At 44.6% G+C, this 19,056-nt stretch overlaps 1 protein-coding gene across 1 annotated transcript; it reads right to left on the bottom strand.

Annotated features, from left to right (window-relative positions):
• Positions 1-1,401: 1,401 nt before the first annotated feature.
• On the bottom strand, positions 1,402-18,180 carry LOC122901184 (ATPase PAAT-like). The gene is made up of 6 exons (XM_044240679.1): positions 17,920-18,180; positions 17,069-17,272; positions 15,861-15,933; positions 13,199-13,405; positions 8,250-8,704; positions 1,402-2,556 (listed from the first exon to the last, which is right to left on the bottom strand). The coding sequence occupies exons 1-6, from the start codon at positions 18,081-18,083 to the stop codon at positions 2,355-2,357; spliced, it is 1,305 nt and encodes a 434-aa protein (XP_044096614.1). The 5' UTR covers positions 18,084-18,180; the 3' UTR covers positions 1,402-2,354.
• Between the last annotated feature and the right edge of the window lie 876 nt (positions 18,181-19,056).

Raw genomic sequence — 19,056 nt, 5'->3', positions numbered from 1 at the left:
GGGGGGCGGGGGGGGGTGTTGCGAAAGTGCGGTTGCTGGGCCCTGGGCCCAGATTCTGGTCCAGGTGGGGGCGACTGGGGCCCGGGAAGGGGAGTGCAGAGGTCACGAGCCCAGGGGCGCTTCCTGCCACCCCTGCTGGTCAAGGCGCCACGCTGGGGGGTGCCTGCCCCTATGCCTGGGCGGGGGAGCGGGTCTCTGTGGCCCTCAGGGAAACAGAGGGGAAGGGGGACTCCCACGCTCCCTGGACTTCTAGGGCTACGGAGAATCCTCTGCATCACTCTTGGTGTGTGGAGAGGGGGGGCATGGCGGAGCGGCAGAGGGAGGGAGGGGAGATGAGCTTTTCACGCTTAGACGCTGCCTGCGGCCGGGCCTGCGCCAGGCGCTTCCCATTGAGAACACGGGAACCCCCACACCAGACGAAGACTGGGACTCCCCATTTACAGAAGAGACTGAGGAGAAGAAATAGTGAATCGCTTGTGCAAGGTTCCACGGCAAGAGAGGGGCTCGGGGTGGAGGGAGAACTGGGGTCTGTCCGCCCTCGTGTTTCCCTCTAGGGCGCCGTGGCCCTCCGTCGGGATTCTGGGGGCTTTTGGACAGACCCTGTCAGAACTGGCAGAAAACAGTCATCCTGCCCTGCCGTGCCCGACGCAGGGCCTGGGACTGTCCTTAGGAATGAGGATGTGGGGCTGTGAAGGAAGGAAGGGGCTGGGAAGAGGCTAAATCCGCTTTACCTTGAGAGGGGGCGCCGGGGAGGATGAGTTGCTCCCGGTTTCAACAGCCTTGGATGTCCAACCTCAAGGGGAATGAATTCTAAATAAGAAGCTCCCACCCCACAATTCCCACACGGGCACGAGGAATAGGCGAGACGGACGTGGAAGGCGAGGGTCTTGGGTTCCAGATCCACCTTCCCCCAACCCCTGACTTTACAGAATCGTTGGCAAATCGGTTCAGTCTGAGCCCTGCTTCTTCGGGACGGTGAAGAGATCCTGGATGCTGGGTGGTTGACAAGGGGGTAAGGACAGTAGCTGTTAAGGTTTAAGAGGTTTCGATGAAGACAGATGTTTTCCTACTTTGTAAATTGTGAGGCTAACGTGAGCCCTGGGGCACTCTTTAGGGTGAGACACATTTCTCCTGGAGAACAAAGGAAATCTGATGCTATTGTGATCTATGCTGTGAATGTCCCTTAAATTAGAAAAGACTAGAAAAGGTGAGATGCAAATCCTTGAGTGACTGTGGGTCACAGCCTGTTCCCTGGAGGGCAGGGTATCGAAATGAGCCCTTATTGTAAAGAATAAATTCACCAAAACATTACGTCAGTGTGAAATGCCCCACTTGCATAAAAATAAAGCATTTTAAGCAAAGATTCATTGAAAATAAAGCATTTCTGTTACTTAAGACAAGTAGTTTCCAAAGCAGATACGTTTATTTTTAAGTGCAAATACATCACTCTTCAACAAATACACGACAGTTCTAATTTCCGAAAATGACATCTGCTAGAGAGAAGCACAATCCTCTCGATTCCCACGCCTCCATCTTTCCATGCGCAAGCGCAGCGCATCTCAGTTTCAACACCCCAGAGGAGAGCCTGGGAGGCACCCGCCGCCGCTCATAAAAGGCGGAATTCCTTATACTTTCTGTGTTTACTGAGCTAAAACAAGAGACACTCTCCCATTTTACATCAAACACTAGATCTAAGATAATCCCAACAAGGAATAGGCCAGGTCTGATTTTGACTTTCCAACCTCCAGCTACAGTGAATTAAGACCCGTAGGAGCAGCCACAGGAGGGGCCCCGTGTCTTCGCACGTCGTTCCCACTGCTGTCTTACTCATTCTCTGAATTAAACACTACAAATAGAGTGATCCCAGTGAGAGGATTTTAAGTATCCAATTTTCCATGAAAAATCAATTTGAAGAAGAGAAATTACCCAATACTTTAAGCATTTATCATACTCCTAAGACTACAATATAAACTCCTTTATAAATAAAAATGTACTTTATCAAACACGTTATACAACAGCGATTCAAATGACCTTAAAAACCTTTAACATTTTTAAACACTTAACCCAGAAATATAGATACATTTCTGTTAAGAGTAAGCAATATTGCGAACAAAAATAACGGATGACCCTATCAGGTTAATCCTTGTGCACAGCCCTGGACTGACAGTAACAGGTACACTTAAAATGAACACTGAGGTCACTCAATGTACGTAAGATGATGCCCTCAAATGACATTAAATCCTTGCCTTGAACTCTGGGGGTTTAGGCTTTGCCATAAATACATAATAAATATCTGTAGCACATCCTACAGGTTGAGCACTTATCTCTCTCCATTAGAAAGTCTTTCTCCAGAGTCACACTGTGTCAGGGCCGTCCCGGGGGGGTGGGGAGGGGGGATTCTGCAGCAGGTCCATCAACACAGCCATCTTCCTGTCCACGTGCTCCTGGAGTTGACGTATTCGCTGATCGATGGAGTCCACAAGCTTCTTTTCCAGCAGTTCCATATTTTTAGTAAGAATCTTTTCCAAGTAGGAGCACACGGGTTGCTCTTCCGTTCTAAAAATAAATTAAAAAAACAGTGTAACAATTATCCCTGATATCCTAACAGAAAAAAGCAAACCATACGAAATGAGCCCCCAAAGTACAACGCGGAAATCTGTCTCCGCAACGCTGCCGTCTGGGTACGAGGGGTTTCCGGTGCCAAAATCCATCTACAAGGGGCAATCACAGCCCTAAGCGCTCAAAGCATGCCAGATCTCCGATTCTTTCCACATTTCAGCACAAGTGAAATGAGGGCACGACGACGAGAGGGAATGTCCCCCCTCACAGAACATGTCTCTACAAAGGGTCATGGATTTTGAGCCCCAAATCAAAACTGATCTGCCTCAATGTTTCTTAAGGTCTCCACGTAGGTCTTCCAAGAACTTCCCCAAGCAAACCCACAATTTCAAGGTTTGTTTCTTGTCACCCGCACAACCTCACTAAGCACTGGAAGGTTCTCTTCTAACCTAATATGAAAACATGTAAAAATGAAAGTAACTGGAATGGGCAGACAGAAATAACAAACTTAGAAGGGGAGCCCGGGTGGCTCAGTCTGTTAAGGGTCTGACCTCAGCTGGAGTCATGAGCTCAGGGTCCCTGCTCCAGAGGGGTGGTGCGTGGGGGAAGGGGGTCTGGCTCTCCTCTCCCCCTCTGCCATGCATGCAGTCTCAAATGAACAAATAAATTCTTAAACAACAATAACAACAGTAAAAGCAGTCCAGTTTCTCAGGTTCACAACCAATGCACACCAGGGCAGTGAACCTCAGGCCGTGGCCCACAACACCCCGGGGACCCGTGACTTGTTCAGCTTCCACCAAGTAGCAAGCATCTTACACGAAGACCAAGATGATGTCTGAACCCTTCACCCCCAGATCCTCAGGAACATACGGTGACATTTCCCAGAGGCTACACGAGGTATGATGTCACCGCTCGGGTGAGCAACAGAAGCTGTGGTCGAGTGTTCTTCAATGTCTTAGACTGTCCGAGGGTAGACAATTTAGGGTCTAAATAGTGTCTTCAGCATGAACCCCGTTTGTTCTCAGCACTTCTGGGCTCTCATCGGCTACTGAAGCCACGTGCTGGAGGGCAACACAGATGAGAACGCGAGCAGACGCTAACATCGATTCTACATGTCACCTAACACCATTCGGAGTTGTTCTTTAGAAAATACCTTCTTCATAAAAATTGTTACTAATATAATGGGTTTGTTATTTTTAAACAAATGAATCCTTTCATATACTCTACATAAAGCTTCTTCACAGTCCTCAATTACTCTTGAGTGCGCCAAGACCAAAAAGTTTGAGAACCCCACTCTAGAATTTATGAGCAGTTTTTCTAAAAACCATTATTTTTTTTCAAGTAACTCCAGCTTCACAGGAAGTTGTAAAGATACGAGAGTTCCCCAGTACACTTCCCCCAATGGTCGCAATGGTTACATCTCACCCAACTCTGGAGAACAACAGAAAACGGATGCTGGGGCAGTGTGCGCGGGCGCTGTCCTCCCACATGCACACATGTTCACGAGAACATCACAACTGAGATCACAACTATTCCTTCACCATAAACATCTCCCCATTGTCACAGCCACTCCCTAATGCCCTCCAGTCCTGACGCCTGCAGCCAGCAATAGGGTCTCCATCTCTACAACTCTATATTGGGAACATTACACAAATGCAATCTTGGTGTGTGACCTCCTGAGATTCTCCTGTCCCTCAGCATAGAATGTCCTCAGGAGCCATCCAAGTTGCTGCGTGTGTCAATGGTCCATTCCTTTTTATTTATTAGCATCCTGTGATATGAATATACCCCAGTTTGTTTAACTGTTCATCTAGTTTAAGACATTTGGTTGCTTCCAGTTTGGGACTGTTATGTAGACATAAAGCTGTATGAAGAACTGAGCATAGTTTCTTGTGTTGACAAAAGTTTTCATTTCTCTGGGATAAATGCTTAGAAGTAGGATTGCTGGATCACACGGTTAATGTTATGTTTAGTTTTCAAGAAACTGCCAACATATTTTTAGGGTGGCTGTAGCACTCTCTACTCCCCATCAGCAATGTAGAAGAAATCCAGTTTCTCCATATCTGCATCCGCATTTGGTATTACCATTTAAAAAATTTTAGCCTTGGAATAACTGTGAAGTAGTACCTTGTGGTTTTAAAATGCATTTTCCTAGTAGCCACAAAGTCAATGATGATCATCTTTTCACGTGTTATCCTTTCTACTAAAATGTCTGTTGCCCATCTTCTTCTTTTTTTTTTTAATATTTTATTTATTTATTTGACAGAGAAAGAAATCACAAGCAGGCAAAGAGGCAGGCAGAGAGAGAGAGGGGGGAAGCAGGCTCCCTGCTGAGCAGAGAGCGCGATGCGGGACTCGATCCCAGGACTCTGGGATCATGACCTGAGCCGAAGGCAGCAGCTTAACCCACTGAGCCACCCAGGTGCAGTTGCCCATCTTCTGACTGAATTTTTTTCTGAGTTCTCACAGGTATTTAAGTATAGGTCATTTGTTAAACTTGTAGTTGCAAATATTTTCTCTCAGTCTGTAATCTATATTCTAGTCCTCATAGCAGAGTCTTTTACAGGCAGTTTTAAATTTGATAGAATCCAATATATCACCATTTCCATTACTGTGATTCTGGTGTCATCAAAGCACTTTTCCGAGTCTTAGGTCCCCACAATGTTTCCTACATATTACAGAGGTTTTTTTTTTTTTTTTTTTTTTTTAAGATTTTATTTATTTCAGAGAGAGAGAGAGAGATCAGAAGTAGGCAGAGAGAGAGAGGGCAGCAGGCTCCCGGCTGAGCAGAGCCAGATGCCAGGTTCGATCCTGATGCGGGGCTCGATCTCAGGACTCTGAGATCATGACCTGAGCTGAAGGCAGAGGCTTAACCCACTGAGCCAGCCAGGTGCTCCAACATATTACAAAAGTTTTATAGCTTTATGTTTTAAGTGCTTGATGCATTTCAAGCTAATGATCCATTTCGAGGTATGTCTAGGTCACAGTTGTCACAGTTTTTGCTCTTTGGATATCCCACTGCTGGAGCATAGCATGTGTTTAAAAAAAAGACTACCCTTTCCCCGACATGCTTTTGCACCACTGTCAAAAACCAGTTGGCCATACTTGTTTGGGGTTATTTCTGTGTGCTCTATTCGACTGATCTGTGTCTCTGTCCCTCTCCCAATACCATGGTCTTAAATACTGTAGCTATGTAATAATATGCTTTGAAATGAAGTAATGATTTCTCTTACTACTCTTCTATTTCAAAATTGTTTCAGCTATTTCTAGTTCCTTTTTCTTTCCATTTCCACTTTATAGAATAATCTTGACAGAATTTATAAAAGATATTTTGAATTTTGGAGGAAATAGCATTAAACCTATGGATTAATTTTGGGAAAATGGATAGTTACTATATTGAATCTTCAAATTAATGAATGGTATGTCTCTCCATTTATTCTGGCCTTCTGATTTCTTTCCTCATCATCTTGTAATTTTCAGTCTATAGACCCTATATAAGTCTTGTTAAGTTTTTATGTTTTTGTAATTTTTTTTATGGATCCACATATTTTACATGTATTTTTATGTATCTTACTCTCTTTGGAGCGATCTAATTTTGTTTGCAGGGCATACTGGCTTCCAAAAATGAGCTGAGAAGTCTTCCCCCCTCTTCTTTTCTGTGAAGTGTTTACAAATGGTGTTCTGTGAAGATTTGGTAGAATTCTCCAGTGAAATCGCTTGGGCCTAGATATTTATTTTATGTCAGCTTGCAAATTACGAATTCAGAACTGTTAATTGTCATAGTACTCTTTTTTGCTTATTTTATCTCAGTTGAATTTGGTATTGTGTAGCTTTTGAGGAATTCTTTTCTTCCAAATTGCTAAAGTTATGAGCATAAAGTTGTTTGCAATATTCCTTTTTAAAAATAGACTTAGGATGTGTAGGGACATCTCCAGTTATATTCCTTATATTGGTGAGTTGTCTTCTCTCTGCTCATCTTTGCCAGGCATGCTAGCCAATCTTACTAAAAGTTTATCAATATCATTGAATTTCTTCACAGGTGTTCTTTACTGTTGCCTTATTTTTAATTTTGTTGATTTCCACTCTTTGTCATTTCCTTCTTTCTGCTTGATTTGGATTTATTTTGCTAGGCTTCTAAGTGACAAATTCAATTTCTTTAATGGTTACATAGGACTATTTCATCTCTGTTGTAGCTTTGCATTACTGAGCTCGCCCCTTTTCTAATGTATTAGTGCCATAAATACCCATCAACACTTGTTTACTAGCTGCCTCCCACAGTTTGATCTACTGTATTTTCAACATTTCTATTGGGAATTCCTTTTTGAACCACAGATTTAAGAATGTGTTGTTGAGGGACGCCTGGGTGGCTCAGTTGGTTGGACGACTGCCTTCGGCTCGGGGCGTGATCCTGGAGTCCCGGGATCGAGTCCCACATCAGGCTCCCAGCTCCATGGGGAGTCTGCTTTGCTCTCTGACCTTCTCCTCGCTCATGCTCTCTCTCACTGTCTCTCTCTCTCAAATAAATAAATAAATAATCTTAAAAAAAAAAAAAAAAAAGAATGTGTTGTTGAGTTTCCAAGTGTCTGGAAATTTGTTGTTATTGTGTTCGTTACTGGTTTCTAGTTGGGATTCATTTATGGTCACAGAATATACTTTGTGTGATCTCAGTGCTTGATTAGGTTACTTTATAACTTATCATCTATCCTTGTGACTCTTCCACTGGTACTTGAAAAACATGTGTTATTCTTGGTGGAGCCTTTTATAAATGTTAATCAGATCCTGATGGCTGGGATGGAATGGTTTAGTTCCAGACTAGTCATCTTCAGATGAAAACTCTAGGTTACAAGAGATTAAAACTGTGACAAAGTAGGTACACCAAAATGACGACCTGAGTCCCGAATTCTAGTCTAATAGATTATTTGGGCAAACTATATGTATGTAAAGCATAGGGAACATACTAAATTCTTAACCTTCTCTTACTCAAACACGTGCTGTTAAAGCATGATATTATAAGATCAGGAGATAAGATCCTATATAGTATAAATAATTACGATCTTAATACAGTTTTGGTTATGCCAAAACTAGCACAGGCCAAACATGATCTAAAAAGAAATTCTGTAATAATGACATGCTCGACATGTGCAGCTGAAGAACATAAATAAAAACAATGTAAAGCTAGGGTGCCTGGGTGGTTCAGGAAATTAAGCATCTGCCTTCAGCTCAGGTCATGGTCCAGGGTACTGGGATCAAGCCCCACATTGGGCTCTGTGCTCAGCAGGGAGACTGCTTCTCCCTCTCCCTCTGCCACTCTCCCTGCTTGTGTTCCCTGTCAAATAAATAGAATCTTTCAAAACAAAACAAAAAATGTAAAGCTTGAGTCCACAACTCCTCTCCACTCATAAAAATAACTTTTTTGACTCCAATGTCTACCTGATGGTCGTAAGTGGTCCACAAAATCCCTGGGAAGGGTCCAAAATCTTCACTTTTAGGTACCTCTTTCAAAGCAACCAATTCTATTCTGCATAATGGTTATTCCCTGTAAGTGAATTCCTGGTAAAATGTATAAGCTCCTAAAATTATTTCTGAAAACAGGTTTTTAGGTAGTATACATGGAGACAAGGCTGTTTCCCTTCAGTTGATTGTCACACCTACCTAATCTACAGCACGTCTGTCTCAAAACAAATACTTACGCAACACCAACAACGCCTTCCCCGGCCTTAGTGATGCCTTCCTGCCACTTGGCGCTATGTCCCACGCGGAGGTGGTTAACCTGACTACATAAATTCTGGAGAAAAGGCAGCAACTCAGAGTTAGGTATATTTGAGATGTCACTTGCTTTCTTCGGCAGGAAAGAAGAAACTGCATTTCTGAGGTCATTCTCCAGAAGGGAATGGTTTGGCGGCACAATGCTATAGTCTCTGAGGTGTGTAGTGTTTCCTCCACCCGGTGGCTGCGGACTTTTATCGACGCAAGTGTTTAAGTCTTCCGTCAGGGCTCCAGACGTCAGTCCGGTTCTGAAAGGGAAAGGCGTGGAGGGGGACTTGTCGGAGGCTCCCGAAGCAGCTGAGGACTGCAGGTCCGCCACTCGTCTGTAGCCAGTATTTCCCAAAACCGCCTGAAGCTGCTCTCCCACGGGAACACAGTTCTAGGCAAGGGAAAGAAATACATGTTACTATCAGTAGTGGTGACGGCTAACTTTTGGGGTAACTACTGTGAGTCCGGCAAGGTGCCTTCTTTCTCTGATCCTCTGAACAGCCACACGAAGTAGGCTACAAGTACCACCCCGATCTTAAGCTGAAGAGACCACAGCTGAGGTGAAGCCAAGGCTAAAGGTAACCCGGCTATGGGGATGCAACTGGTAAGTGGCAGAACTGGGACAGGAATCCAGACCACCGAACTCCAGAGTCAAGGCTTTTAATGATTTCACTGCAATTTTCCCTAAAGGAAATATTAAATATTAGCATGCTTAGTAAAACCGCATTAGCATTAATGTCTCACGACAAAAGGCCTCCTTGATTTATGGCAATAAAATATAATACTCACAACTGAGGCACAATAATTGAGAATTTTCAGAAACACCATTCACCAACTTTCCACATATGGTAAACTACATATTTTTTACTTAGGCATATCTTTTGCAATGAGTTTTTCATGGAGGCTACATAGATAGGCCCTTTAAAAGTAGATGTACTTTGGGTACATTTGTTGACACTTCCAATGACCAAAATGAGCTACCTTTTGGCTGTGTTTCTTTCAGAATTTCCAGGACACTAAGAGTTCTCATGCAGTATTAGTCCCTGAGAAGATTCTAGTTTACCTTGAAGAGAAGGCTGTAATATCAGTCTGTTATGCTCTTCAGTTTTTCCACAGGAGAAAAGCAAAACAACCTCGAGCTTAAGTAAGTGTTAAGTAGGTGTACAAGGCTCTATCCTAAAATCAAAATAACGGAATTGTACTGTGGATGTTCTAAACAACATCTGAAGTAATCTCTACAGCCAGCGTGGGGCTCAAACTCATAACCCTGCAATCCACAGTCACCGCTCCATGGATTGCCCCAGCCAGGTCTCCAGAACCTGATCGGAATGTGTCATCCCACAGCTCCTGCTCTTCAGTATGTGTGAGGGGCACCTGGCTGTCAGTTAAACATCTGACTCTCGATTCTGGCTCGGTCTTAATCTCGGGGTTGTGAGTTCAGGCCCTGTGCTGGGCTCCTGGCTGGGTGTGGAGCTGACTTAAAAATAAATAAATACATAAATAATAGTTTGTGAGAGACAAATTGAAAAGTATCATTCAAGATTAGCTAAGGAAATACAGTTCATACATTCATCTAGATATTCGAAAAAAATATTTCTGGACTGAGCTAAACCAACATGCATTCACTCAATATTTGCCAGGAATCGACTCTGCTAAACAACTGTTTCAAGCACTGGAAAAAGAACATGGCAACGAACAACACAGATTAAAATTCTGACCTCATGCAGCCTAACATGCTAAGAGCATAGGGACAGACTGAAGAAATGAAGAAAGGAAGGAAAAAAATATCCTGTAGATGGAGGTGTGATAAATACTTTAGGGAAAAATAAAGCAGAAAAGGTGAATAATGAGGACAAGGGACATGTGTGTGTGCGTGTGTGTGCGGGGGACTCTGTAATGTTAAGTCCCCACAGAAAGTCTTACACTGAACTGCACTTTGGAGGAATGCTGTTTATGGGGAAGTTTATTTTGTGATTACTTTAAAAACACATATTTTTTTTTTTTTTGAAGATTTTGTTTGTCAGAGAGAGAGAATGCACAAGCAGGCAGAGTGGCAGGCAGAGGCAGAGAGAGAAGCACGCTCCTAACTGAGCAAGGAGCCCGGTGTGGGACTCGATCCCAGGACCCTGGGACAATGACCTGAGCCGAAGGCAGCGGCCCAACTGACTGAGCCACCCAGGCATCCCTAAAAACATACTTTTAGAAAAGATTTATTTATTTGCTTTAGAGAGAGAGAGAGTGTGTGTGTGCACTCAAGAGCAGGAAGGGGGCAGATAGAGTAAGAATTTCAAGCGGATTCTCCACTAAGCATGGAGCCCAAAGAAGTGCTCAATCCTATGACCCTGAGAGATCAAAACTTGAGCTGAGACCAAGAGTTGGATGCTTAACTCACTGAGCCACCCAAGGTGCCCCTTCTTTATAGAGAAATTTCATCTATTGTCAACTGATCTTGTTCCGCTGAATGCAAGTTTTGAATAAACCTGAAATTATTCCTGAAACATGATGGATTATGCATAAGTATGTTTCCAAAATTTTGAATTAGACAACTCTCCTTTAGCTGAAAAGAGCTTTACTTAGTCATAATGGAAAACTCAAATACAAATCCTGAACAACTTAATGTTTGAGAAAATGGGGCATATCCTTTCATTCAGATAATTTTAAGCATCAGCTGTTCAGTACTTTGATACAGAATTCCTGCTCAGTTATCCCTCAATTACTAGAACAGAAACAAATCAAAGCCAGCAAACACAAAGGAACGAGGAATAACCTTAACATTACTGTGATAAAACAGAAGTTTGTACTGTCAAATAAGACCTATATGACTCAGAGTATTAACCTTTCATAAAACTTTCAAGAAAACAAGTAATCCCAAGGCAGAGGTGAAGCACGGAAAGGTCTAGGACTTGGTACCCCAAGTCCTCCCTTTCCCCTTTAGGACAGGCCCAGTCCCAATGAATGCAGGAAGGCTCTAAACAATGCGTGTGGTTAACACTTCGATGAGCAGTTCTGGTCAGGAAATATCCCATTTTATGCTCAGATAATTGAAGGGTTCTTGTGGCATTTTCCAAGAAGACATGCCGTAAGACATCTAGAGACTCTGGTCTGTTAACAATAATTAACCCTAGACAATCAGGACATGCTCCATGAATAAGGACTCTCCCTCTATGAGGGAGATCTTTCATTAGCAATGTTTCAAAGGAGACTGAACAGGATAACCTTTCTTCCCCAGGGTGTCCCCCAAATTTCCTCACATGTAAGACTTAGCACTTACTGACAGTAAGCAAGTTACAACACAGTGTCTATGGCATTAACACATGAGTGCTGGCTGGGACAGTTTATGTTTGTTTCTACAGGCACAGAATTCTAAGAAGGATACATTCCAAACTGTTATCAGTAGTTACCTCTGGGGAACTGGATGACAGCTGGGAAAATGCAATATACTTCTGCACGGATTCAAATGCATGGCAAAGAAAACGTAGCGTTTAGGAATAAAACATTAAGTTTTTTTTTTTTTAAGATTTTATTTATTTATTTGACAGACAGAGATCACAGGCAAGCAGAGAGAGAGAGGAGGAAGCAGGCTCCCTGTGGAGCAGAGAGACTGATGCGGGGCTCGATCCCAGGACCCTGGGATCATGACCTGAGCTGAAGGCAGAGGCTTTAACCCACTGAGCCACCCAGGCGCCCCAAACATTAAGTTTTAAAGACATAATCCCCCCTCCAAAATAAGTCTACCATCTTTTCTCCCCGCAATGTCAAGTTTTGGAAAGATAGGAATTAGTCAGTGACCTAGTTATATTTAATTCATTAATCTCTTATTGCTTCCAAAATCTTGCTTTTGAAAATTTCTTCCTTTTTAAAATCTTTTTTTAAAAAATTTTATTTACTTATTTGAAAGAGAGAGACCACAAGTAGGCAGAGAGGCAGGCAGAGAGAAAAGGGGGAAGCAGGCTTCCCGCCGAGCAAAGAGCCTGATGAGGGACTCGATCCCAGGACCCAGGGATCATGACCCGAGCTGAAGGCAGAGGCTTAACCCACTGAGCCACTCAGGTGCCCCTCTTTTTAAAATTTTCAACCTGTTTCTTCATAGAATCTTTGCACTGAAAAAGGTATTCTCAAACCACAGCATGCTTTTACAAAGTTAAACCTAGCATACTTATTTAAAATACTGATCCCTGGATCCCAGACAAAAATGTGGCTGGGATATCCATTTTGTAAAAACTGGAAAGGATTCTGATACAGGTGTTCTGTGGATCATACTTTAAAGATATCCTAAACTTTTTTTTTTTTTTTTTTAAAGATTTTATTTATCTGACAGAGAGAGACACAGAGAGAGAGTGAGCACAGCAGGGGGAGTGAGAGAGGGGGAAACAGGCTTCCCGCTGAGCAGGGAGCCCGATGTGGGCCTCGATCCCAGGACCCCAGGATCACGACCTGAGCTGAAGGCAGACACCTAATGACTGAGCCACCTGGGCGCCCTAAACTCTTTTAAAACAGCTTAAGTCCCAAAAGTTTGACAAATTCTTCCATTATTCCCAATATTCCTTTTCACAACCATCTTCTAATTTTCTCTTTATCTCAGCTTCTTGAGAAAACCTTCTAAAGTGCTCAAAACAGTGCCTTACTCACTGAGAAGGTACTTAATAAGTATCTGCTGAATGAACAACTGAGTGAGTAAATTCACAGAAAATTGTGAAGATCTGTAATAAGATATTTTATAGAAGAGAAAGTCTACAGAATGCTATTATACAAAAGCAAATAAAGGTAACAGTCAAATCAACAGTAAAAGTTCAAAGAAAAAACTTTCAAGTCGATACATGTCCTTAGAAAAATCTGTCATTTTGAGATTGTTAATGGTACCTGGACGGAATCCATGTCCACCTACCTGCTGCTGAAATTTAACCATATTCATCAACTGCTGAGCACCAGGTGACAACTTGGACCCCATGGCCTCCATGAGAGTTTGGACCCTCTGCAGGTCTATCCTTGATCCTAGAGCAGGAGAGCTTGTTGAAGAATTTGCTGAAACCCGCCTCAACTGTACCACAATTTTACTGATGAACACACGCTGCTTTTCACCAAAGGAGAGCAACTATCATAAAGCAAGAGTTCCAGAAAATAATGATATTAAAAACAATCAGCATTTATAGTCACTTCTTGTTATCGCTTAAGATTGAAGCATTTGAGAATCAAAAAATTAACTTTAAATACATTTTTCATTTTTAACTTTTCTCTAGCATAGTCATGGTCAGAAAAAATCCAAGTTATCATTAGGCTCAGAAGTATTTAAATAAAAAAGTCCTTTTAAACTAACAAACTACACATAAAATAGCAAATGGGGGTAAGGAACATAAAATAACATTTACTCACTTAGTTTAAGAAACTGAAAATAAACTGTACCAATCTGAGAACTTAACATACTGCAAGTTGCCATGTAAATATAAATATTTAATGAAAATAAGGCTGCGGAGAGCCCACGCTAAGTGTTTAATGAAATATTAATTATCAGTCATTTAGAAGTTAAAACTGTAAAAGAATGTCAAGATGATCTTATATAGCTTGACCGTTTACTTATTTAAAAAAAAAGACTTTAAGAGTGATTTTCTAACTTGTCAAAGGACACCAAGAAGGAAAGGTGGAGCTTTGAACCTAGTTCTTCCAGCTTTGACCCCAGTTGTTTTCCCAGTACTTTATGCTGCTTCATTTTGTCCATGTTTCTGAACCAAAGACACTTCCTGTGTGACATGGACAACAAAGTAGCAAAGTGGAAAGGGACCAGGATTTAGAATCAGACAGACCTGCATACAATGATGGCTCTGCAATGTACAGCCCATGTGACATTGGGCAAATGCCAAAACTTGAGTGAGGAGCAAAATGAGGGAGAGTGAGAACCGTGTTTCACATGGCTGTTCTGAGGACTACTTCCTAAAATTGACAGTACCGACAACTGACTGAGGGCTCAAAAATATGCAGCAGTAGCTCTTATTTTTTTTTTTCCAATTTATTTATTTTCAGAAAAACAGTATTATTTTTTCACCACACCCAGTGCTCCATGCAAGCTGTGCCCTCTATAATACCCACCACCTGGTACCCCAACCTCCCACCCCCCCCCAAATCAAACCCCTCAGATTGTTTTTCAGAGTCCATAGTCTCTCATGGTTCATCTAGTAGCTCTTATTTTTAACTTTCCTATAGTCTTGCTCCAGAAGTCTTCATAAGATCCCCCTAAATGAAACAAGACTTGGCGCTCCCACATACTTCCATAGAATCGTTACAACACATTCACCTTCACAGACACATGATCCCATATATTACACAGAGACACAGGTGGATACAGATCCATGACCTAAAAACTCAGCCTGGCACCAAACGGGACTGTCATCAACAATTAAGTAATCGTCACACTAAATTTATACATCTACATGCCAATCTCCTATGATCCCTTTCCTGCTTTTTAATTCCCAAGCATTTCTACTAAATATTATAATATAATATATAATAATATATATTATATAATATACATATATTATACACTTATATGTACATATAATATATAAATATAATAATTATATAATATAATATACAGTATAATAAATATAATATTTAGTAGATATAATATATATAGTAAATAAATATATTAATAAATATTCAGCACATACTGAATCTACATGTTCTCTGCCTTGCTCCCTAAAATATTAGCAATGTGAGGGCTCTGCTCCAATTTATTTTATTACTGCTAATTCCTAAATGCTTAGGGGAGTGAATGGAACTCTAATATTTGTTGAATGAATGAATCACTTCACTTAAATGACTTTAGATACTACTAGCATTCACTACCTAAAACAACATCAGTTCTGTGAACTTCTCTAAGTTATAACAAGCTCAGAGATAAAATATTTAGAGATGAAAATAATCCAAGGATTTATTGTCTTCAGCCTCCTAAAATAAACCTCAAGGTAGGTCCAAATGGGTGAAGAAACTTGCTCAAGGCTTTCCTGCTAGTTAGGAACAAAGCACACTTAAATCTGGGCTTACAATGTCTAGTTCGGGATTCTTTCCCTAGATTCTGATGACACCATTAAAGTTTGCTTTAATTGTAACAATTAATTAGTTAATTAATATTTAACAATAGTTTTCACGCTGAGGACACCATTCCCAAGTACTTTAACTCTGTGATGCCTTTGCCTGAAACTTCTCTGTGTTCTTTTTGGGGTATTTTGGGACAAAATCTGCTTGTGGTTTTCACCTAAGTTTTATATAAATATAAACAGGCTTAATCTCAGTTTTCAAGGCTTAAAAGTACAGTATACTACTCTAAGAACAACAGTATATGTCATGGCATTGCCATAGCTAGTAAATGTTCAAATTTTAAAAGGAGAATGTTGACAATTTTTTAGAGAATTTCTTCTTACATGTTTACTAAGTATTTCTCAGCTAAAACCGGGGACCATGTGGGACATATCGCATTACAACCATCAGACAACAAGTTTATGTAGTACAAAAACAACTGTAGTTTTCAAATTAGTTATAATTCAATGATTACTTACCTTTATTTTACAGGCATGTGTGGAGGACTCCAATTTTAGGTATTTTTTGTACAAAATAATCTTTTCATCTTCACTGAAAATAAAAAAATAATTTTTTAAAACTTCCAGATACCATCACTTTTCATAGTAACATTTAAAAATGAAGGCAAGGACAATCCATAAATACTGACACTCAGTTTTCCTGGGGAGGCATAAGGAACTGTGGCTTCATATTGAATTGCGCCGGGTAAGAAGTCTACATCTGTCACTTACTACCTATATAAGATAGTTCAGTTTGGTAACAAATGTATAATCATGTAGCACAGAGCATATTTTAAGATTTATTTATCGGAGAGAAAGAAAGACAGAGAAAAAATGAAGGCGGGTGTGGTAGGGAGGGGCAGAGGAAGAATCTTAAGCTGATTCTAGGCTGAGCATAGAGCCAGGTGAGGGGCTGGATCTCCCCACCCTGAGATCTGACCTGAGCTAAAACCAAGAGCCGGTGGTCAATGCACTGTGGCACTCAGGCGCCCCCGCAGAGCACATTTTAAAGCTCAACAAACATATCCATTATTTCCAACATACCTGGTATATAAAAGTTCATATTTTGGGCTCTATTAAAGCAAGACTAGGACAGAATCTTAAGAATTCAGGGGAAAAAAATTCGGGGTGCCTGGGGGGCCCCATCAGTTAAGTGTTGGACTCCTGATTTCTGTTCCAGTCATGATCTCAGGTGGTGGGATCCAGTTATCTGGGCCCCAGACAGCCTGTTTAAGATTCTCTCTTCCTCTGCCACTCCCCCACCCCCCAAAAAAAGAATTCAGGGGGAAAAAAAAAAACAAACCCGGAAATATAATACCAGGTTAAATGTGGTGGCATGGCACAGTCTGGGGATTCTGCATTATTCCTAATGAGCTTCCTACGAGAAAAGGTGTTCAAAGACCCAGACTGACTGAATAATTAATTTTTGGAAAACAGACTCCTCTGCGTTAAGAAGACAGATAAGAAACGTTTCTCAGAACATCCGCTCTGATCAAAGTCTTCCACGAACTAGGACGACCCTCCACGCAGCCCCCTGCCTCCCTGGGCGGGAAGCCTCCACACCGACCGCCGTGGACGAGCGGACTCGGACCGTCTCCAGGACCCTCACAGGGGAGACTCCCACCGCTCCGGGACGGCCGGCCACCCGCCAACAGCGCAGCAGCTCCGAGAGCCCCGCGCTCACAGACCTGTCACCCGGGTCGCCGCGGACGGCCTGGCCCCGGCTGGTGCCGCAGTACTCCTCTCCCACGTACACCTCCATGTTCCTGGCCGAACTCAGAAGGCCGACAGCCACGATCTCCTCGCCGCCGCCGGGCTCGCAGCTCAGGTGAAGGAAGCAGGGCTTCTCCCCGGGGCCGCTCGGGCCGCTCTTCAAAACCACCGGATCGCGGCTGCAAGGAAAAGCGTCCCGCGCGCTCCTCAGTCTGCCCGTCCGAACCCCGCTCGCGACCCTCTGGCCGGGCCGCGGGTCCTCCTGACCCACTTCGTCGACACGCAGGGCCCCGCGCCTTCCCAAGCACCGACCGACGCTCGGCACAGATTCGCCAGCAAACGGGCCCTGCGGACGGCCGGGCTTCGCCGCCCGCCGCGTCCTCCATCGCCGCCGCCACCCGCCGCACTCCCTCCTCCCGGCGGAGAACGTCCCCGGGCACCTGCGGTGCGCACCGGGGCGGGAGGCGGGAGACCCCGAGAGGCCCCGCCTATCTCCTCCCTCGGGAAGCTGACGGGGCTCTCGCCGGCCACACGTGCTAGCGCCGGCGCGGGTGGACGCGAGGCCGCGGCCGGTGCGTTTGCGCGGGGAGGGGGAGGCGGGGGCCGGTTCCCACCCCGCGGAGGTGCGGGCGCCGGGCCGCCAGCCCCGCGCCCGGCACTCACGCCCCCGGCCGCCGCTCCCCGCCCAGACCGGCCGGCCGCCCGCTCCGCTCCCGGATCCCGGGCCCACACCCGCTCCCCGCACGGCCCCCGCCTGCCCTCCCGGCCCCCCGAGGAGCGCGACCGTCCCGCAGCGGCGGCCCCACTCCCCGCCGGCCCGGCGCACCCCGCGGCAGGCGGCGTCAGCGGTTCCTCCCAGTCCAGGTCCCGGGCGCCGAGGTCAGCCCGGGTGACACGGAGGCTGTGGGCCAGGACTCCGCGGGCCGCATCCCAGGAAGAGGCCAGCATCGGGCGGCGGGTCAATCCCGCGTCCTCGGCCGGGGTCTCCATTCAGCCTCCCCCAGCCCAGGCCGAGTCCGGAACCTCTCTTTCAGGGCTTGCGTTTCCGCCAGGACAGAAGGGAGGCGAAGAAGGAGAGCGACTTCCGGCTCGGCTGGCTTCAAACCTAAGACCGGCCGCTCGTCGCCCAGTGGGGAAGAAAACCAGGTGCCGGAGACACGCATGCGCGCGCCGGTCGGCTTCGGGCACGAGCTGCCAAACCTGCGCGGTGGAATGACTCGAGGGTGGAGCATGCGCCCCGACGGCTCCCGGGCCTAGGGCTGGAAGTACGCGCAGGCGCGGCGCGGGCGCGCGGGAATCCGGCGGTTTTTGCACGTGGGCCCGCGGACATGGCAGGCCGGGGCTGTGGACGACGGTTGCCGGGCGGCCCGGGAGGGTCAGTCCAATGAGGAGAGTCAGTGGTCAGGTAGGAGTGGTGCGGTGGCCGCACGCGCCGCGGAGGACGTGCTGCAGACCGTCGGTCTGTCGGCGGTGGACGCCGCTGCCTTCCTGCCCACAGCAGCGGAGCGGGCGGTGGGTGGCTGCGGGCAGCTTGGCGGTAGCAGGCGGGGGTTGGCAGGAGCGCGCGGGAGCAGACTTCGGGGCTCTGCTGGAATAGCCTCTGAGCTGGGGCTGGAAGGACCTTTAACGTCTGGGTCCGAAAAGTGGAGCAGATGGAACTTCCTACTTGCCCCTTGGGGTAGGAAGGTAATTGGTGCCTCCCTGCTCCTTCCTGTTAACCTCATCTTGAAAAAGCCGATGGTTAGATTCAAATAAAACTCGAATGTAAGCGTTCTTCGAATTTGGGCTATCAGCCATGTGTTTATGGTGGTATTCTCTCTAGAAAATAGAAATCTCACTCTCTCCTGTTAATTTTTAGGACTTCTTTTTCAGGGTTTTTGTTTATTTGTTTGTTTCAGTGCCAAATAATTTTTATTTTGTTTTTCTTAAGGGCTTACGTGTTATGTCAGGGTAGGTACCTAGT

Source organism: Neovison vison, chromosome 2, assembly GCF_020171115.1.
Source record: "Neovison vison isolate M4711 chromosome 2, ASM_NN_V1, whole genome shotgun sequence".
Classification (NCBI taxonomy): Eukaryota; Metazoa; Chordata; class Mammalia; order Carnivora; family Mustelidae; genus Neogale; species Neogale vison.
Note: the sequence above shows the minus strand (reverse complement) of the source record. Positions and strands in the feature narration are given on the sequence as shown.

Excerpts from the sequence above, each read along its gene's own strand:
- LOC122901184 (XM_044240679.1), bottom strand. The coding sequence starts at position 18,083 with ATGGAGACCCCGGCCGAGGACGCGGGATTGACCCGCCGCCCGATGCTG. Across the intron at positions 15,934-17,068 it reads CGCGGCGACCCGGGTGACAG|TGAAGATGAAAAGATTATTT; the intron begins GTCTGTGAGCGC and ends TTTTATTTTCAG. Across the intron at positions 2,557-8,249 it reads GAAGGCGTTGTTGGTGTTGC|AACGGAAGAGCAACCCGTGT; the intron begins GTAAGTATTTGT and ends ATTTATTTTTAG.